Consider the following 23,521-nt stretch of genomic DNA (forward strand, 5'->3'; position numbering starts at 1 on the left):
AAAGTAAAATGAATGTCAGCTGTGAAGGTAGTAAGCCCAGCTTTGCCATGGACAGGTGCATGAGGAGAGTGCAGTGACTTATAAAAATACATACTGGGGGGGATGTAAATGTGTGTTTATTAATGGGGGTGAAATGTCAAAGACCATTGGATAAACCACTAATATCCATCAGCATCCTGGGAGCCATGTGTCACACTTTGAAAATGATTTGTCTATTTAGTAAATGGGTCAGGAGGTTAAAACCTGGAGTTATGGTGACTTTTTAACCCTTTGAGTGAAACGGTTACAGTGTCTGAGGGCAGTCAGTTTACATTTGCAGTCACTGTGGTATAGTGAGTTGTGACGTCACAGTGTGTTCTTGTTAAGATTAATTTAAATCTGACTTAATATTGGAGGAGATGCATGTTATACCAGATTTTGTATGAAGGATTCGTGTTATTGAGTAACCTAATCTTGTGGTCGATTTTTTGAACTGTAACATGCTGTGCTTATAACAATATACACGTATTATTATTGTTATTAGTAGTAAATAAAACAGATGTTTGTAAAACAACAGCAAAGCATAATAATAATAATAATAATAATAATAATAATAATAATAATCATAATCATAATAAAAATAATGAATGCATTGCTGTAAAAGGTCACACTTGGGCCACAAACACAGTGTTATAAGTTTGGTAGTTACAGATTATCAGTTAAAACTAATATATTATTCCAGCTGGGGTAGTGCATGAGGAATGAGGATTTTATTAAACAAACAGGGAATTTGGGGACCGAATGCAGAATTTAGGTCGATATTCTTGATTTGAAAAAAATCCGCCATCCAGCTATAGACACAGTCTGTCTCTTTTAGCCTACATTTTGCAATTCGTTATTAGATCCTCTACAATTCAGTAAATAACCCACATGTTCTGATTTGAATAGATTTTGCATTATATATTTTTGGTAAATCACTAAACAGTGATCTGTGAAACCTTTATTACCGACTTAGAGTTGCTAAACTGGGCAAGCTGGGATCTAGCTGAAATTCTCCAAATCTGTTTTTTTCACCCTAAATATTGCAATTCAGTTTTTAATTCACAATTATGAATTTGGCAAAAACCGCTATTTTTTATTTTTTTTAATTATTATTTGAACAGATCCCTTTGTCTAACAGCTATACAGACTTTATTCACCAACGTTGTTGTTATGGTGAGGTGAGAATTAACTTGCAAATTTTGCAAATACTTGCCTGAATAATATAGGCCAAAATACCAGATTTGGGGGGAAAAAACTTCCCATCATATATTTTTTTGTACCGTTTCTGCTATTTTATCGTTAAATACAGCTAGAACATTTTAAGACCATAACTGTAAATATAACCCATAGTTAAAATGTAGTGATTACTAACAAATTATAATAATATATAAGAGCATTTTATAACAGTACGTATTTGTTGTTAGAATTTAACTTATTTTTTTTTTAAACATGTTTGTGTATCTGTTTAACAATTAGGGGACCTGGACAAAATTGGGGTGCTGACTAATTGCAGAATAATAATTAGCCCTTCCAATGTCACACAACCACCTACCTATATAACTTCTTGTTTTTATGTTTTAAGTAACTTTGTAAGAGATATGATTCCCTGGAAGAATACATCAAATTGTCTGTTACATGTAATGTATTTATCAATGCTCAGACCAATCTGCAGTAGTTACATTGTGTCATATATAACAATAATATACAACTGCAATGCATACTTTGTGTGTGTTTATATTTATACTGACCACAGAGAATTAAGCTGACACTATCCCACAGTCAAATTTAAATCTCCAATCCACATCCCTGGAACTCCAGCAATTAACAGAGTGATTGATTCATATAATGGCTTTCAATGGAGATATATAGATACTGATATTTTTTTTTTTCCCCAGAGCAAACATTTGATATAATGAAATCTTAAAATATATCTGTTGGAAAAAGGGAGCGAGGCTTATCTTTCAGATTGTTTTAAACAATGGCAAAGGACCATTTATATTAGCACGTTTACAAAACCTTATAAAGGGAATGAAAGCTCAGGACAGATGTAGTCTTTCAAGTTTATGATCCCATTTTCCAGGGTAAATTTATCTTGGCAGATAGGTTTTTGTTTCGGTCTTATGTCAGTGCTTAAGTGGTCTGTTCTCAATTACTCAGCAACCAAGTCCTGTGTTTAAAAAAAAAATGTGGACTTTTTATTGCTGTGGGGTGAGGATGACTTACCTCGAATCTTTTTGAAGGTAGATATACATCTGTTTATATGAGAGAATGGAGGCAGAAGGTGATCCAATACAGAGGTGTGGAGATTTGTTGTTATTGCCCTTTTAAAGGTTTATTGCCCCTTTAAGAATCTTGCCCTGTCTGAGTGTAATGAATTTGAAGGTCATGGAACTCCAGCGCTTAAAGGGTTAAAGCGGTCACTACAGGAGATATATTATCAGTGAACTGAAGATCTGTGAGCAGATTTCCATATAGATATATCAATACCATGCAAATACATCGTTTTTTGTTTTTTTTCATTGTTTTTTTTTTTTAATTTAAGCAAAAATTTAAGCTATAATACAACCACGTTTGGGTTATTAAACACAAAATGCATATTTAATTAAAAAAAGTATATGTTCAATGATTTTTACAGGAGACTGTACATTTATTTCGATATTTTGAGTTTATTTTATTTTTTTAACACATCGAAAACATGTGATTTTAATATTTAACCGTTTTATATTTGATATAATTCGTAAATAATGCACGAATTAGATCACGTAAAAATAAACGAATGAATGCAATATTTTCATCATGTGTTGTATATTTGATCCAATAAATATTTTAACGCAAATAATAGGTATAGTTTAACCCCATGAGTTTCCCAAGAGGAATGAGTTGACATCTATGGCGAGTAACACTTTCAATGCCGGTTTTAATGCATTTTCTTTCCCCCTCCTTACCATGGGTTAAGTATGAGTTAAACTGTAAAAAAAAATAAAAGCTGGTACAGATTTGTATTAATTTGCTGAATTATTTTTAAATTATTGATCAAATAATTCTAATAAATAATAAAATGAAATGATTGATTAAATAAATCTAATATTCATGTATATAACAGTGAACATGCTTTAACATTACACCTTCTTAGTAATTAGCCAAATTGACCTCCACTCAGTTTGTATGGGGGACACTTTAACTATTACAGTTAATTCGTTTTGTAGCGCATGTCCTGTATTGTCAATTATCCTCTCTCGGTATATTATTTGTATGTCTGCAAGACTTTCACTGCGACAATGGAATAAATTAATTAACAACTGCTTAGTATAATTCAGGGTCTATTTAATTAATGATAATGTTAAAATAAATCCAGTTAAGACAATTCATTGATTTTTTTTTTTTCTGTGGTGATAACTTGGCCCAATTGTAATTCGGTTTTCAAGTTATTACAAAGTGAATACATGTTGTATTTGGGGGAGAGAGAGAGAGAGAGAGAGAGAGAGAGAGAGAGAGAGAGAGAGAGAGAGATATGTAATATTGCTACAATATATTCTCTGGAGGAGCTTAGAATGTATGCATTACTGAGTCCACATGTTTTGCCTGTATGAGGTTTTGCTAATTTTATTTTTGCAGTATTCGTTCTTACCGATTTTGCATTCGCTGTGCTTAACATTAACTCTTTCTGTGCCCACGTTCTAACTTTAACCTTATCCCCATAGTAAGGGAGATACAGGGCTCTTTATAGAATCGCGAATTGTCACGAATTCTAAGTGAAGTTAAAATTTTGCCCAAAATAATTACAATAAAACCATGGTAAATTTGAAGAATGTCTTCAATTTGACTACTTTGGCCTAAAAATAGAATTTCGTCTTGAATTCACAAGAATTCGCAGTTCAGTAAATATCCCTGTTTGAGTAATTCCAACCAGGAATCTGATGTTCACTCACTGCCTGTCAGTATATTCAAACAACAGTATCCCCATCAGTTTGGCCATTTGTTTTTTTAAATGTCGAAGAGTTACATAACTCTTCATCGAGAAAGGAAATCTAATTTAGATTCACAATATCAGCCCCAGTCTTTGCATTTAAACCGAGTTCTGCCTGACAGTTTAACCATTGAAGTGCCATGGTGTAAAGCAGATTAATATTATAAGACCCCCTAGAACATAACCGGTTGTTTTTTTGGTTTTTTTTTTTTTAATCTTAGATCCTATTGTAAAAACATAACTGTGCTATTTTAGCGAAATATTTGTAATTCCCTGCTGGCTTCCCGACAATTCTCGGATTAGGGAATGAAACGAAATAGTTAAAGACAAAATTGCAAACAATTTAATGTTAAATGAGCACAATGATATCATTTACAGTTATTAGCCTGACAATTCAATAAGTACACATTTCTCTAATAGGAAACACCTGATCAGGACAAGATACCAATCGAGTTAAATGTTTCAAGAATATTTATATACTTGTAACATTTATATACATATATTTATCTCAATAGTCTGATAATAAAGCAGCTGTATACATTTTTTCTCCAATCATTTCATTATATATATATATATATATATTATGATTTATATAATGCTACAAACAGCTCTCTCTATAAGAACAATTGCTTGTGAAGTATGTTTTCCTATCAGTTCAAAATAAAGTGTATTTGTTTTGTATTTCTTGATACTAAGTGAGTAGCATGTTTTTCACCATTTGTGTTTTTTTTTTTTTTGTTTGTTTTTTTAGGAGAGAGAGAGAGAGAGTGGACTCAAGAGAACCTTTAAAAAGTGAAGGTCCCACCATGGCCAGCAAGACTCTTCCTGCCCCTGTCCCAATCCACCCCTCTCTGCAGCTCACAAATTATTCATTTCTTCAAGCATTCAATGGGCTCCCTATGCCAGCAGACCACATCCCAAATCTCTATGGGTTCAGTGCCCTCCACGCTGTGCACCTTCACCAATGGACACTGGGATACCCCACTATTCACCTGCCCAGGTCATCCTTCTCTAAAGTGCCAGGAGTCTCCAACTTGATAGACACCAGATTCCAGCTCCCAGCTGCCTTCCCTCTCTTGCCCCATGTGGTCCACCCCAAACACAGTTCCTCAGGCCAGCCTCTTAAAACAAAACCCAGGTTTGACTTTGCCAACCTTGCTGTGGCTGCCACACAGGAAGACCACTGCAAAATCACCCAAGTGGATGTTCAAGGGTCACCTTCAGCCATGGGGGCACTTCTGGATGTCACCAAACTTGCTCCAGAGAAGAAACCCACAAGGGGACGATTGCCTTCTAAAACCAAGAAGGAATTTGTCTGTAAATTCTGTGGCAGACACTTTACCAAGTCTTACAATCTTTTGATCCACGAGAGAACTCACACAGATGAAAGGCCATACACATGTGACATATGTCACAAAGCATTCAGAAGACAAGACCATCTGAGGGACCACAGGTATTTATTTATATTTATTTATTTATAAAATATTTTACCAGGATGGATACATTGTGATTTCTCTCGTTTTCAAGTATGTCCTGGGTCCACAAAATATTGCATTGATACAATAGGGTACAATAAAATACAAAAACAATCTAAATACACAATATATACAAAATTAAACATAGAACAAGTAGGAAATATATAATCAACCATTCATGTAATATCATCTAGAATTCTCATTGGTAACAGCACAGACACCTGTTTCATTACTAAGGATAGGTAGAATGTTAAATGTTTCCGATAAATAGGACAATTCAATGTGAATTAAAAGTGAATTTCCAAATTCAAGCAAATATAGCCGATTTAGAAAACATCCCCAATTCAATTATGTGTTCAGTTCGACTAATTCAGCATTGCCTTTCAAAGTCACTTTCACTTTAGTGAAAAAAACGGAGTATTTAGAGAAGAGGGGGTTTATTCACTGGTCTGTCTGCATTTTGTGAGTTCATTCTCAATGGTCTCAGATATTTAAGGCTGATATTCATTAAACAGCAACTTGTGACTGGAGAATCAATTTGCAATATTTAGGAGTTAAAGAATTCCTTTCACCTCTGTGACTTCGTCTTCAATGTTTTCAATTCAATCGAACTCGCTGTTTAGTTAATAAATATTTTCATCATTAATATTAAAAGATTGCTGGAAAAAAATAGGAATATAATAAATTACTTAATTTAAAACACACACACACACACACACACACACACACACACACACACACACACACACACACACACACACACACTCTTTTATTGCCAGATACTTAATTAACCCCATTCAGGTGAAGGGTTAAAAAACATTGTCAATCCTTTGGGACATAAAAAGGTTTTATTTGCTGTTTATGGGTTATGTAATGTCACCCGTGTGTTTTTATTGTTTTGGTTTTATTTGGCCAAATAAATAACAATGTGTGTAAACATTCTGTACCATAAACACTTGTGCAGACCACCCAAATGAGCCATCAGGGGACAGTAGCAGGTATTTCTGTTAACCCTCTTGTTTCTGTATTCCAGGTACATTCATTCCAAAGAGAAACCTTTCAAATGTCAGGAGTGTGGGAAGGGATTTTGTCAGTCAAGGACATTAGCTGTCCATAAGACTCTTCACAGCCAGGCAAAAGAGCTCAAACCTTCAAAAATCAAATGCTGAAATCCACTGCAGGAAAAGATCCGGATATATAAAACTATTTAAATCATTTTTTTTTACACAGAAATAGTAAAAAGACTGTATTCTAACAGAAGAATGTTCCCAGGACCAGGGAGACTTTGGATATACCTTGCTTTCATTGGAACACCATCTAATCCGGATTTTTAGAAAATACAGATCGAGTGTTGGCTCTGCTAAACTTTTCACCGATAGGTGGCGCTCTCATGCTTTTGGGAAATCACTGCTTTCAAAGTGATATATACATACATATGGATATATGAATATATATATTTATATGTGTGTGTGTGTGTATATATAATATTATATATGTCTCTGTTCTGTCTTTAATATTGAAGAAATATGACATTCACCCTTGTGGACTGAAACAAAACAAATAAATTAAACTGTTATCAACAGACTGATTTTTTTTTATTATTATTATTTTTTTTTATTATTTTTTTTATTATTATTTTATTCTGGTCGCTTTAGTGAGGTGTGCACTGTCAATATTTTTTCTTAATGTCACAGTTTTGTTGTAATACACATATAAGGCATGCATTGACTACACGGCAGCCATGTGAGCTGACACTCTTACGGGGTGACACTCTTACGGGGTGATCTTGGCTGGCTAGGCGTCGTGGGAGTGATTGCCTGTCGGCCCTGCGTTTGTGCTATCCAGGCTTCTTGTCCTACAAAACACTGAGCAGATAGATTGTATGTCACAGATATTCATACTGTCAATGTCAGTATGAACAAGTCACAAGTAGTTGCAAATTTTTGTTGTAGAATTATATTATTTGCCTTTAATTCAATGAATTTCCATTCACAGTGTGTAAAAATGCTGTTTTGCATGTTTTCTTATAACGAGACTCGTTTATTTTTGTTTTTACACCTTTCAACAACAAAAAAAAAGTTGAAATGCATCTTATCTTCTGTTTATTGTTTTTATTTATTAATGTTTTTTTTTTACGCAGCTAACATTCCAAAAAAAAAAAAAAATTAAAATAAATAAATAAAAAAAATATTTTGTAAAATATGAGTGTATGGCACTTTACGCTGATAATGGATAAATGCCATTTATCACTGGATTTTAAAATAATAATAATAATAAAAAAAAAATATTGAAAAAAAAAACCTGTTGTGGCCTCCAAATATCTGAACTGAAAAAAAAAAATTAAAACGTGTATATTAAAGAAAGAATATAAACTATTTCAAGTATGGGACATAAGATGAATTACTCATGAGGAGCAGGTAATGCCCCCCTCCTCTGGTAATGAAAGGGTTAAACGCTAAGCATGCTGGGGGAAGTCTGATATTCTCTTTCTCCTGTAGGAACAGATATTAGGGACTGTAGAAAGTGTGAAAAACAAATGAAAAAAATCCTGACAAACGGATCCTCTTCACACTGCCTGGGGAGAGTACAGGAAATCGCTCTGTCAGCTGTCCCCACTACAAGCACTATTGTAGGCAGATTAATTTTTATCAGTTGCATTTCATTTAAGGAAATGTTGATTAGACACCCTTTGATTCCAGAGAGCAGCTGCCTTACATCAGATGTGTTTATTCTGTGCTAGTGAAACTTTCAAAGGGCAAGGATAAAACCAGACACAGACACACACAGAAACACACACACACACAGACACACACAGAAACACACAGAAACACACACACAGACACACAAAGAAACACACACACAGACACACACAGACAGACACACACAGACAGACACACACAAAAACACACACACAGACACACACAGAAACACACACACAGACACACACAGACAGACACACACAGAAACACACACAACTCTATCTTTTATTTTGCGTCCCCAGGAATAGCTAATTATTATATTATATAGGAATATCTATATCTAACGTGATTATTACATATATGAAACTAACAAGTTATTTAGCATTCTGGAATAAACTGCATTTGGACTGTAAATCCCATTACCCTAAGCCAGTGAGCTGTCTCGCCCACTAAATGTGTCAGTATTGTGCTTTGCAGCTCTCTCTGAAATCAAATGATTGAACAGAAATAATACACAGTAATATGTAGTTTTATTGACTGCTATTGACACAAAATTATTAACAATTCCAAATAAATAAATAAATAAATAATTTTATGATTCTTTCATTTGTAGTGAGTCTATTTGGAGAATCTGCGTTCAGTGTATCTGTGAAGAGGGCGGAGGTTCTATTAATGGAAATATTAGCTATTAATTTACTACTTAATAATGAGTACAAATGCTTGGCAATATATGAGCCAGGAGATTCTCTAAGAAACCTCCCAGATCACATAAAGATTTTTTTTTTTTTTTTTTTTACTTTTTAGGATATTTTAGACTCCTATTTGTAAGTCTTTTTTTTTTTTTCAGACCAATATTAGTAAATATACACCGCGGATAGTTTTTCTATATGCACTAAACTGCGAGTTACAACATATGAACCAATAAAAAGTGAAAAATATCAACCCAAAAAAAGTGAACGTGAATTGAAAATTTCAGTCCAAAATAACTCAATACAATTAACTGGATTTGTTCTGGTCTAAAATTAGATTTTCACTTTGAATTTGCTTTGAATCCCAGACACCTCACACTTAAGTGAATAAAACCAGTCTACTCTTTGGACAATTCAATTTTGATTTGGCAGACTTTGGGATATTTTTTTTTTTTTTTTTTACAACTTGGTTAGTTTGCCCCAAATCTAGAATCAAAACTCAAACCAATAACTCAAATACCTACTTGATCAGAGAGCATTGCCCTTAGGACACTAAACTACACATTGTTTAAAAGCCTCTACATAACCCAACCCCAAGTTGCACCGCAGTGACACAAATATTTGACCAACAGTCAATACAAAAGGGCTTTGTTTACACTTCTTTGAATGGGTCATTGATTTTACAATGATCCACCCTGTCTACACCAAATGTTTGTTTGTTTGCCACAATACATGCAATGAATTAAAGAAAAACAAACACATTTAGAACAGTGCACTATGCAAGAACACTTGATGGCTACAAATAGATCATGGTTATCTTTGTCATAAATTAAGATGAACTCTCCATTTCAAACACTAAGGGGTAATTAAGTAGATGGACAGCAGACTTCATCATTGTAACAATTGGCTTAATGCTGAGGATTAAAGTTTATTACTGTTTTTTTAAAGATACTGTCTGATATCCAAATGTTTGCTTGTTTTTTACCTTTTGATCTACCTAAAACTTCTGGTGAAGGAATTTAAATAAATCACCCCCATTCTACTGTAGACACATGTTGAAAACAAGACTATTTTAACCTCAGAGAAGTGCTAATCAATTACAATTAGCATTTAATCGTGCAAGTGAAAGGCCTAGCTTTAGAGAATTAACACAAAATGTATAGCAAACAGGGAACTCTATTTAGAATACAACATATCTGTGTGTAGTCACAAAAGGAAGTATTAATTGTGTATTGATAAGCACTTGCAGTGTTGATCCCTGGATTCAGCACAATTGTGTAACAAAGTAACACGTGTGTTTATAAACATTTAGTTGTCCTGTTTCACTGAGAATGTATTTTAAAACAAACTTAGATTCTTTTTCAGACCTGATTTGTACATAGGCATCTACAAGGGTCTCTCTCTCTCATTAAACAGCTCAATATTAAAAGTGGTTCAAATGTGTGATTTTATACATCATTGGCAAGAAATAATATAACATTATATTCTTATTTAGTGTCAGTTTGGGGGGATAGAATTACCATTGAATGGAACAGAGAATGGGTAAAAATTGGATTGTGATATAAGTCTGCATTTCCTTTGTTTTTAAGGAAATTATAGTGCTTTTTGTGAATTTAACAGGTCAGCTTCCTCCTATATCCCAGTCACAAGAAAATATCTTAATTCACATATATAGCTGCTTAGAAAGGCTGTAAAAGGTTGAAGTCAGTTAAAGCAGACCCCATTTAACCAACCAATGACCTATAAACCCTCCAGGTTTCCTTTTACAGCCCCCCAGAGATTACTATTAGAAATTTATTGAGTGCATACCCTCTCCACATTTTGTTCATAAAATACCAATAAAAAAGGCAAATAGCCAAACTGTTAATCCTTAGACAATGTACAGTGAAACATTGACTGAGACTCCATCATGTATTTTAATGCAGTCTCCAAGTGCTGAATAAGGACCACGGAATATATTGTAATACAGCTGCAACACTCTGCTTCCTGAAAATCATCACCTTTTTATTATGTAGGCTTTTTTTTTTTAAATACAGAGACTAAAAATAGAGAGATTTCCTATCTCCACATCCTGGCACAGTATTCAGATGAAAAGCACAGAAAGTATTTTTTTTATGTCTCCTGTGTGATTTCCACATTTTATTGAAGTGTTAAAAGACAAGGTGAGAAGGAGAATATTCACCAACTTTTTTTTACATCAATTATTTAACTATTTGAGGGTTTTTGTAATGTGTTGGCTACAGCGTTGGCAATTAAAGAGTTAAACAGTAGACATTTTGTTTGTCACTGAGATAGCCTAGAACACATCGCCAAATATTTTAAAACAGTTCCAATTAAAAAAAAAAATATATATAATATTCTTTTACACATTACCATGGTAATGTTATAGGAAAATCATATTATGAATGCACAGTGATAACAAACACATTGTGCCTTTAAAAAACTAAATCTTACTGTCTAATATGTTCAAGGGTTTATTTACGTATTCACATTTAGGTCAAAATAAATAAATAATAAAACAAAATAATAAAACAAAATAAAACAACAACAACCCCACCCACCAAAAAAAATAAATAAAAAAAAATATAAATAAAAAACAAAACAAAAAAACATCACCAATTTGCAATATTGAGTTAAAAAAATTAAAGATATAATATATATTTTTTTAAATTAACTTGCAAAATGTATACGATAATAGTAGTACATTGTAATTACAATAATAAATAACAACAATTGGGAATATTATTAAAGATAAGGAATTATCATAGTCTGATCTGTTTCGATGAGTGGACAAGTCATCTTGGCAGAAACAAGAGGTGGTGGTGGGAGCCCTTCTCAAAAGAACTTTAATTTTAACGGAATAGCCAAGTTTTAATAAATATCACTAACTAAACTGATGGCTCTGAAATTTTGCCCCTAATTTTAGGCAATCTGGAATCTTTAATGTAGATGATAATTATCAAAAATGTTTATTATTTGAATAAAGTGACTCAATTTCCATCAAAACATAATTAATCTTTAATTAGGGCTGCAGGAAAGAAACCCTAGCCGGGGCCCACTAATTAATTCTTTAATATTTTCCAAATTAGCCGCGAGTGAAATAACTCACTATATAAATATACCTCCAATTTAATGCCACCCATTCATTCAATCCTTTTGTACCAGAATAAAAGCATTTAAATCCGAATGACTGGGTTGTTGCCTCCATCTCACATTATCCCCGACTTATGTTGAGGGATTTATTTCTTCATGGTCCCCCAATTCCTGTATACGATGTGAGGGGTAATACATTATAATAGGATAACCAAGACCTTTGTTAAAACATATCCCCAATCTATCCCTAATCTCCACAGTGATAATTTGTTCCATTCCTAAATATATATGACATTTACTATGCAAAGAGCAGGGAAGATACAGCACTGGCTCTAATACCCATAAAGTTTTAATTTTACAGCTGGAGCATTCAGTCCATCTGTCACCACTAGTGCCCATTAGACATCCTCATGCAAAGTGCCAGTGGTCCGAGTCCCCTGTGTGACAACTGAAGTCCATGGTGTCTGGCTAGGTGTTCCATTCAACCATTAGTACTGCTCCAATAATTTCTCATTTACTGCAATTGGTTCCTAGTGGGAGGGGCTCACAGTCATTAGAGAGGAGCAGTTGGAAGGCCCATGCAATCTCACTATCTTCATTGCTTCATTGTTTTCTACCAGAGACCACTTCGGTTACTTTCCCGGGATCCCTGTTATTATATTTTTTAAAATACCTATATTCGTTGGGAGAAGAGATGGGGAGAGAGAAGCCTGGGCAGTGCTGCATGCTACAGAGAAGAGAAGAAGTTTGAAGACTAATAGAGGAGATGGAAGGGAGCGAAGGACTGAGGAGGTTATTAGCTGGGGAGGGAAGGTGGATGAGACTTGTAGAGAAAAGCTGAGTTTTGGTGAGGAACACTCTGCTTCACAGGAGAGCTTGAGGACTGGTGGTGGAGAGAGGTTGAAGTTTGGGCATAGGGGAACTTCAGAGCTCCAAAGTTTGCAATATTGTAGAAAAGTTGAGGAAGTGAGAAGTTAGAAGAGAGTTTGATGAAAGTGGGGTCAGTGGATTGAGCTGTGAAGACAGAGTAACTTGGGATGGCAGAGTATTCTGGTAGAGTGTGCTGCACTGGCAGAGTGTGTTGGGGTGTTAGATCATGTTGGGGTGGTAGAGTGTGTTGGGGTGTTAGAGTGCATTGGGGTGGTAGAGTGTGTTGGGGTGTTAGAGTGTGTTGGGTGGTAGAGTGTGTTGGGGTGTTAGAGTGCGTTGGGGTGGTAGAGTGTGTTGGGGTGGTAGAGTGTGTTGGGGTGTTAGAGTACATTAGGGTGGTAGAGTGTATTGGAGCGCCAGAGTTTGCATAGGGTGGCAGAGTGAGTGGGCTTGTCATTGTGTGTTGGTGAAGCAATATGTTCTGGGCTGTTAGAGTATATTAAGGTAGTACAGTGTGCTGGGGTGGCAGAGCGCATGATGTTGGCAGAGTGTGTTTGGGTAGCAGCATGCTGGTGTGGTAGAGTGTGCTGGCATGGTAGAGTGTGCATTGGGGTGGCAGAGTGTGCAGGGGTGGTAGAGTGTGCATTGCGGTGGCAGAGTGTGTTGGGGTGGTAGAGTGTATATTCTGTGAAATAGATACATAAACTGCCTTACACACAATGCAGTTCACAACACAACAATCCACTCATTTAACCTACACACCAACCATATCTCTAATGTAACCTACACTCCACAATATATGCTCAATCCAATCCTACAAATAGCCATCTTTTAAACACACCACTTTCCACTAATCCACAAACTACCTTACTCTTTACATTACATGCATCCACAATCCTACTCTTATTTATCCACGTACAGTGCCACGTACCTACTACTTTACCGAGCAGAGTGTACATATACAGTGAGGGAAAAAAGTATTTGATCTCCTTGTAGCGGAGAGGTAGTATAATCCACAGTATCTCTGCTGGGTAACAGGAACAACATAGAATAATACAGGCAAATCAATACAGCAGACAGTAATCCCTGTAGCATTATAAGAATCCTTCCTTCCCAAGAACTAGACGACACGTAGGCTGGGAGTCAACTGAGCTTTTAATCACAGGTCACAGTATTTATGGGATTCCCCATGCAAGGGGTTTCCCTACTGACATTACAGGGGTTGTACAGTAGGGGACGACATGGGGAACTGAACAACCTGGACATTTCTCCCATCATGCACTGCTATACGAGAGGGATACTCCCACTAGAATATACAGTTAAGTGGATTATCCCTCCGTACAGCAGAACCAATATTCTACATGAAAATACATAACTTTTATAATATTCATTAGATTTAAACGAATGGACATTCAGTAGATCGCTGGGGTCTGAGTGCACATTTCGTGAAAGTACCGCTCAGATCCCAGCTTAAATAACCGAACGCCGCACGAAACACACATTATTTCTAAGTTACATTCAAACTACTGATTGACCTTAGGGAAACACATTACCGAAGGACCGGGGCTCCCGAACGGCTTGGAAGTCCAGCGGTATTCGTGCCGCCGAGTAGCCGATTTTAGTTCCAGGCGCTCGACGACCAAATACCGCTGGGCTAACAAAGGATCCAAGATGGCCGACCGCCGCGTGGTCAGTAGCCGAACGACGGCCACCCTGAATCCTCTTAATTACAGATTGCAACAATGTTGCAATCCTTAATGGGAGCCACACGACCTCCTGTGTGTGGTCTCCCTTCGGTAGTTTGTTAGTTTCACGAACAGTGTTGAAATTCACTGTTCGTGAAACAATTGCATGAATGCTGGCGGTTTTCATGCCGTCAGCATTCGAACGCTATAGTTCACCTGAACCACATAACACATACATACGCTTGGTTCTTAAAGTGGTACACACATATTTAAGCAAACATAGTTTTAAAGTGGCTGCTTTTGCCACACTCCTGCTGATTTTGAACGTTTGCCCACTGACAAAGAAATTATCAGTCTATAATTTTAATGGTAGGTGTATTTTATTTTTTATTTTTTCTTACTTTTTAATCTTTTTTTTCCCCATCAGATAATGGTATTTAATTCATAATATCTTTGTCATAATTAGCTCAAATATCAAATACATATCATCATTTGTTGAAACATTTATTTTGTAATTTCATACTATATTAAATATTTATATTTAAACAATTACATTCTATATTTTAAACAATTAAACAATTACATTCTTGAGCACTGTCGGGAGGAGAGGGAATCAGCCTTCTAGGTCACCTCTGAAACATGCTATTCTCCCAGGGATTCCATATTCTATAAAATTCCTCATTTTTTCCCATATTAACATACACTGCTTTTTCCATCATTTTTTGAAAATGTATCTGAGCTTGTATCTCCGTCCATGTTGGGACCATACTAGATTCCCATCGCCTGGCCATACAAATTTTTGATGCCATTATAATCTGTATCATCAACCTATGAGAATATATATTACTATCTGGTAAATCTAAATGAAATAAAAATGTGTAAGAGGTTAATCGGATATTCATTCCATAAATTCCACCTATTACCATTTCCAATTTATTTTTCACTAATTGAAGCCTTGGACAGTCCCACCATATATGAAGATGTGTACCCTTAAACATATTACAACGCCATGAAAATAAAACAAAAACTGGGTGCTTAAATAGGATATAAAGTGTTGAAAGTTGCTTCACACTCTAGTATAATTCCCAAGTACTACCAACAAGAAAAAGTGTGCAATAATGAGTGGAGCAAAGAAAAACACCAAGTATAAAGAGGATGAGGAAAATAAAAAATAATAAATAAAGTACAATACAGACTTGATATTGGTATGCAGGTTCCTCCAAACGATGTAGTTATATGTAAAAATGACAGAAAAAATATACGATATGCAGATGGTTAACACTGACAGAAACCGCGTTTCTCATCTATTCAACAGAACTTATTGTCACTTGCTGCAACCTTTTCATAATAAAGTGCTTTCAATATATGTGCAAAATGACATAGATTTATTGTCTGCTACATGCAGGGAAAAAATCAAAACAATAAAATATAAAAATAGTATAGATTCTAAATAAAAAAGAAGGGTGGTTGGCCCCTTACTGAAACAGGTGGTGAGTTTAAACAGCGTACGCTGTAACTCACAATCTTCGCTTTTGGTAGTAGGGTGGCAGGCAAACTGCAATTTGCTTCCCGGGTTCGGACGGTCTGTGAATCAGCTGGTTTGTGTAAACTTCCAAAGATCAGCTCCGATTTCCGTGCACAGCATGCTCCTCCCCCTTACGTGATGTCAACGCGTTTCGCCGTATTGCGGCTTCCTCAGGACGTGTTCATAATGCCATGTTGGTTATGGGCATATATAGGGCAATGTCCTCCGTGATAGGTTACTTCATATTTGTCCCAATTACAACATAACGATTATGCTTGACTTTAAAACATAAATAATTCCTTAAATACAATTCATATTAATATTACCAAAAAAAATATATTGAATAATGTTTAAAAAAAGGATTGTTCACATAGATCAATTTTATAGTTCATTCAATAGAACGGTCTTATTCTTAAAGTGACCTCATTGTTTATAAAGTGCCAGATGTGACATCTACTTAATCCATAAAAAATAAACAATATTTTATAAGAGTAGCATCAAATGAAATAACATCTATAGGGAAAGGCTATATATGAAGAATATACATATTATAATATTTGAAAATAAATATCACATGTAAATTGAATAATTTCAACATATTATTTAATAGTCCTAATATAGATGAATATAGAAATAAGGATAACTTATTTTTAATGTATACATTTCTATTAGTTATATATAAAAAAGGGGAAAAAAAGTAAAGAGAAAAGTTAGTCTTGAAATTCAAATGATTCACTGTTCCTTGTTTTCAAATAAAGACATAAACTATTCAGGTGGCTGGTACAAACTACGTGGGACTTAATAATACTAAAGTGCAAATGTGCATAAACCAGTGCAGAAAATATATAATATGGTAAAAAGGTGCATATTTATAAAACTGGAGACACTAAATATATATATGCACATATGAAACATACAAAGTATGCATAAACATATGTATATATAAAACATACAAGGCTATGAAGAGATGGAGTATTCTCTTAATGTAAAAAATATTTTAATTTAATAATTAATTAATTTAAAAAATGACATATTTCAAAGTCGTTATTTAGGCCGTGTGGAATCATAGTGTTTAATTCGAAAATCCACTTCATTTCGGCTTTTCCTAATTTTTTCGTTAAAATCACCCCTTCTCCATGTCTTTTGAACTTGTTGGATACCTATAAAACTTAACTGTGTTGGATCTGCTCTATGATGTTGTTTAAAATGTAAAGAAACTTGATGCAATGCATATTGTCTTCTAATGTTATATAAATGTTCGCTTATGCGAATATGTAAGGATCTAGTTGTACGTCCTATGTAGTTTAGCCCACACGTCCATGTGAGCATATATATTATGTTCTTCGAACTACATGTGATTTCTTCTTTAATTTTGTACGTTGTTTCAAATTTGATGCAATGCAATGCATAATTTGAAATAGTGTCAAGAATTACTGGCCAATACTTATGGACGACCCTATTTTAAATAACATTCTTAGTGATACACCAAGGATTATACACAAAGGCGTTCCTACTCTAAAAAGGATTTTAGTAAACAATGTTTTAGATGAACCTAAAAAACAAGGCAGCTATTTTTTAAATCAACAAAAAGGCTTTTTTAGATGTGGATATTGCAATGCATGTACTAAAACACAAAACAAAAAAGAACAGGTTAAAGAATTTAAAGTAAATGAAACAACATACAAAATTAAAGAAGAAATCACATGTAGTTCGAAGAACATAATATATATGCTCACATGGACGTGTGGGCTAAACTACATAGGACGTACAACTAGATCCTTACATATTCGCATAAGCGAACATTTATATAACATTAGAAGACAATATGCATTGCATCAAGTTTCTTTACATTTTAAACAACATCATAGAGCAGATCCAACACAGTTAAGTTTTATAGGGATCCAACAAGTTCAAAAGACATGGAGAGGGGGGGATTTTAACGAAAAAATTAGGAAAAGCCGAAATGAAGTGGATTTTCGAATTAAACACTATGATTCCACACGGCCTAAATAACGACTTTGAAATATGTCATTTTTTAAATTAATTAATTATTAAATTAAAATATTTTTTACATTAAGAGAATACTCCATCCCTTCATAGCCTTGTATGTTTTATATATACATATGTTTATGCATACTTTGTATGTTTCATATGTGCATATATATATTTAGTGTCTCCAGTTTTATAAATATGCACCTTTTTACCATATTATATATTTTCTGCACTGGTTTATGCACATTTGCACTTTAGTATAATTAAGTCCCACGTAGTTTGTACCAGCCACCTGAAATGTCTTTATTTGAAAACAAGGAACAGTGAATCATTTGAATTTCAAGACTAACTTTTCTCTTAACTTTTTTCCCCTTTTTTTATATATAACTAGTAGAAAATGTATACATTAAAAAGAAGTTATCCTTATTTCTATATTCATCTATATTAGGACTACTAAATAATATGTTGAAATGTATATTCTTCTAAGAATATGTATATTCTTCATATATAGCCTTTCCCTATAGATGTTATTTCATTTAATGCTACTCTTATAAAATATTGTTTCTTTTTTATGGATTAAGTAGATGTCACATCTGGCACTTTATAAACAATGAGGTCACTTTAAGAATAAAAGACCGTTCTATTGAATGAACTATAAAATTGATCTATGTGAACAATCCTTTTTTTAAACATTATTCAATATAATTTTCTTGGTAATATTAATATGAATTGTATTTAAGGAATTATTTACATTTTAAAATCAAGTATAATCGTTATGTTGTAATTGGGACAAATATGAAGTAACCTATCACGGAGGACATTGCCCTATATATGCCCATAACCAACATGGCATTATGAACACGTCCTGAGGAAGCCGCAATACGGCGAAACGCGTTGACATCACGTAAGGGGGAGGAGCATGCTGTGCACGGAAATCGGAGCTGATCTTTGGAAGTTTACACAGACCAGCTGATTCACAGACCGTCCGAGCCCGGGAAGCAAATTGCAGCTTGCCTGCCACCCTACTACCAAAAGCGAAGATTGTGAGTTACAGCGTACGCTGTTTAAACTCACCACCTGTTTCAGTAAGGGGCCAACCACCCTTCTTTTTTATTTAGAATCTATACTATTTTTATATTTTATTGTTTTGATGTTTTTCCCTGCATGTAGCAGACAATAAATCTATGTCATTTTGCACATATATTGAAAGCACTTTATTATGAAAAGGTTGCAGCAAGTGACAATAAGTTCTGTTGAATAGATGAGAAACGCGGTTTCTGTCAGTGTTAACCATCTGCATATCGTATATTTTTTCTGTCATTTTTACATATAACTACATCGTTTGGAGGAACCTGCATACCAATATCAAGTCTGTATTGTACTTTATTTATTATTTTTTATTTTCCTCATCCTCTTTATACTTGGTGTTTTTCTTTGCTCCAATCATTATTGCACAATATTACAATGCCAACAAATATCATTAGAACCATTTTGAAATTGAAAAAGTTTTACTGGTACCATGTACCACCGATGTAGAATCTTGATGTAATTCTCATAAATAATAATATTATGTATTGTTTTTTTTTGTTAATTTAAATGCCTTTGCCCAATCTTCTTCAGAGAAGTCTATTTTGATTTCTTTTTCCCATGTACTAATTTTATTTAATTTGTTCCTAGGAGTATAATCGTATAATCTATTTATTTTTGAAATTATCTTATCTTTCCCCTTTATCGATACAATTTTATCAAACAGATCTTCTTCAATACACTTAGTTTTCAAAATGTTTCTTATTTTTTGGTATGCTCAAAACTCAGATATGGTAGGTGTATTTTAACTGTGAGAAACAGAATTAAAAAAAATAATCCAGGAAAACGCATGTCAAAAAAGTAATAAATTAGGGTTATAAAAACTAACTGCTAACTCATGCTTACAGAACTTCTCCATAGCTGCTAGGTTCATATAGCACAGCCTGCCTTTCCCATCAGTCTCTCCCCTGGTCTTCAAACCTTTAGGAATTATTGTGGTTCGCCAGTAGGGTGCCCTGATTCCACCATCGGTAGGTCACGCCGGCTGTTCGGAGGTGAGTGGTTACAGGGCCCAAGGTTCTGCGCCATTGCAATGTTGCCCTGGATAGGTCCTAAAAAAGGTAAGTGAGGAGTCCTCGAAAGTCAATGGGGTTTTACCCCTTAATGCTGTCATGATGTGGACCTTATCTGTTGTTGAGGAGCATTTGATGTTGACGTCTCTCGGTTCTGTGGGAGAAGGTTTTGCTGTGTTAGTGATCCTGAATACGCCGTTCAGGGCGATTTTCTTGGCCACTGGGGGTGAGAGAACGGAGGTGAGCAGCCTCCTGATATAGTGTGGCATTATATTATTGCGGCGTTGTAAGTCTTCGAGGGCAGTCAGGCGTTGAGACATATTGTACAGGCCAGTATGGAGTTGTGGGATCTCATTGTTCAGGCGGATTACTGTGGTGCAGACATCAGTAATGTTGTCTTCCATTGCCTTAATATGTACAATGTTGGCCTGTATCTCCGTGCGTAGGGGCGCTAGGTAAGCCGCCATTATCTTGCAGAGATCCAATAGGAGAATTTTGAGATCCCCTTTGGTGGTTGGAGCCGAGCTGTCTGTGTGTTGCAGGCTTAGAGTGGGTTCAACAAACACACTACAATAGTATGTATAGAATAAAACGTTAAAACAAACTTAACTTAGTGACAGCTTCCCAATGGCAACTTATCCACATAGATGCCTGGTTTCACACATGTATACAAAGGGTAGAGGGTATATCGCTGTCTATACCTATAAAAGAGAAATTAACAGTACATAGTGAAGATCGTTATGAGCATGTATCAAGACACGCTAACAGGTACACTCACAAGATGTCAGGAGTTATGCGCATTCAGAACATCACCCCTGTTGGCAGAGGGGGAATATGCAACACTGGGACTGCTGGATGTTATCGGTCCACAGATCCGGAAACCACAGAAGAGCAGGAACAAGTAGTATGATTTAGAAAATTTATTTGGTAAAATAAGGCACTGGTGCAGATCATAAAGTTGCAGATCCCTTGAAAATATCGATATGTGATACATATTGTAATTTGTGTACCTGGGTATAATGTGTGTATAAGAGCCTATATATATGGTGTGTATGAGGGAGGGTATATAATATGTGTATGTAAGCCTATATATAATGTGTATATGATGGCCTGTGTACAGCGCTACGGAATTTGTTGGCGCTATATAAATAATAAAATAATAATAATAATAATAATATAATATGTCTTCAATCGTTTAAAAATTGCCTTAAAGCCCATCTCTTTAGGAAAAGCTTATGGCCTCCCAGAGTAACCTCTACCTCACATACCTGTCTCCTGTCTCTCCTAAAGGGTAGCAGGTTACTCTCTCCTCTAGCTCTGCTTCACGTCCACCTTATTTGATTGCTATTTCCTGTCCTAATGTGTTTTATAACCCACCTCCTATAGACTGTAAGCTCGTTTGAGCAGGGCCCTCATCAACCTATCGTTCATGTAAGTTTTCTTATAATTGTCCTATTTATAGTTAAATCCCCCCTCTCATAATATTGTAAAGCGCTACGCAATCTCTAGGCGCTATATAAATGGCAATAATAATAATAATAATAAATATATGTGTATGTAGGTTGTATATAATATCTGTATGTAGGTTGTATATAATATGTGTATGTAGGTTGTATATAATGTGTGTGTGTATGTAGGTTGTATATAATATATGTATGTAGGTTGTGTATAATATGTGTATGCAGGTTGTATATAGTGTGTGTATGTAATATGTGTATGTAGGTTGTGTATAATATGTCTATGTAGGTTGTATATAATATCTGTATGTAGGTTGTATATAGTAAGTGTATGTAGGTTGTATATAATATGTGTATGTAGGTTGTATATCATGTGTGTGTGTAGGTTGTATATAATGTGTGTATGTAGGTTGTATATAATGTGTGTCTGTGTGTGTGTGTGTAGGTTGTATATAATGTGTGTATGTAGGTTGTGTATAATGTGTGTGTGTGTGTAGGTTGACTATAATGTGTGTAGGTTGTATATAATGTGTGTGTGAATGTAGGTTGTTTATAATGTGTGTGTAGGTTGTATATAATGTGTGTGTGTGTGTGTGTGTGTGTAGGTTGTATATAATGTGTGTATGTAGGTTGTATATAATGTGTGTAGGTTGTATATAATGTGTGTGTGAATGTAGGTTGTATATAATGTGTGTGTAGGTTGTATATAATGTGTGTGTGTGTGTAGGTTGTATATAATGTGTGTGTGAATGTAGGTTGTATATAATGTGTGTGTAGGTTGTATATAATGTGTGTGTGTGTGTGTGTAGGTTGTATATAATGTGTGTGTAGGTTGTATATAATGTGTGTGTGTGTGTAGGTTGTATATAATGTGTGTATGTAGGTTGTTTATAATGTGTGTGTGTATGTAGGTTGTATATAATGTGTGTATGAAGTTTTAAATACATGCAAAAACGTAAAAAAAAATTGAACAGTTTCCATTTGTTAGTAGGAAAACATGAGATCATAAAACATAGTCAGCGGTCAAATTAAGAAAATTGTTATAGTAAAAATAGAGCGGTATAAACAGTTCCTCTAATGAGGGGGAAAATGAGGGGGAAAGGGAATAAGATTATAGAACACATACCAGAAAGGCCAGAAGGAGCCTTGAATGCGGGAGCATAGCAGTATAAAGAAATGCGACCATAAACGCAATGAGATGAATGCTGGAGTCTATGTAAGTAGGCAGGGTCAGTGTATCTCGTATGTAAACAGGAAGGAAGATGATGGGTAAGATGTGGCAGGGTGGATGTGGGTAGCTGTGACTTCAACCTATGTTAATGGAGTGGGAGCAAGAGATGTCTGTGGGAATAAGACATTATCTCACTCATTGCAAGATAGTCTCCATGGTGGCTCTGCGGTCTTGTGGGATCATCAATAGACATTAGTGTTTTACTTTCGCACATGTGCAAGGGTCCAGCACTGATGTGGATTTCTGGCAGTGCCCATGGGGGGCAGCATTAGGCAAGTATAACTCCCCTTAGTTGAACCAGGCTACCATATCCCAAGCAGCAATGTCAAAATTGGGAGCCATGGCAAAATATGACAAGCCCCCAGAAACTGACAATTCCCCTCTAAATGTCTTCAAAATAGCATTGGAAGACAGAAAAAGAAAAATAGTACCTGTTTTAACAGGAGAATAATATTTCCCCAGGTGCAGTATTAAAGTGTGTCTACATCTATAAGATCTTACGCTCACGGGCTCTCTATACATACCTTATACTCTGTATTAAAGACCTTCAGTGGGTAGATCTCACGGACAGGGACCTCTTTACTGTTTGTATTGGTTTGAGTATATTGCAGGGCCGGATTAAGAACCCAGTGGGCCTGGTGCTGATAATTATGATGGGCCTAATTACAAAATCTTATTGACCAAAAACACTAAAACAGTCCTACCTCCTAAGCGTCAT

General features: G+C 35.1%; 1 protein-coding gene across 1 annotated transcript in view; it reads left to right on the plus strand.

Moving 5' to 3' along the window:
* OSR1 (odd-skipped related transcription factor 1) overlaps nucleotides 1-7,547 on the plus strand; it is an 8,458-nt gene extending 911 nt beyond the window's left edge. Inside the window, exons 2-3 of the mRNA XM_063440867.1 lie at nucleotides 4,755-5,441; nucleotides 6,497-7,547. Coding sequence (XP_063296937.1) covers nucleotides 4,795-5,441; nucleotides 6,497-6,632 — 783 coding nt within the window. The 5' untranslated portion in view covers nucleotides 4,755-4,794 and the 3' untranslated portion in view covers nucleotides 6,633-7,547. The remainder of the gene's footprint in view (nucleotides 1-4,754; nucleotides 5,442-6,496) is intronic.
* The last annotated feature ends 15,974 nt before the right edge of the window (nucleotides 7,548-23,521 follow it).

Source organism: Pelobates fuscus, chromosome 2 (assembly GCF_036172605.1).
Source record: "Pelobates fuscus isolate aPelFus1 chromosome 2, aPelFus1.pri, whole genome shotgun sequence".
Classification (NCBI taxonomy): Eukaryota; Metazoa; Chordata; class Amphibia; order Anura; family Pelobatidae; genus Pelobates; species Pelobates fuscus.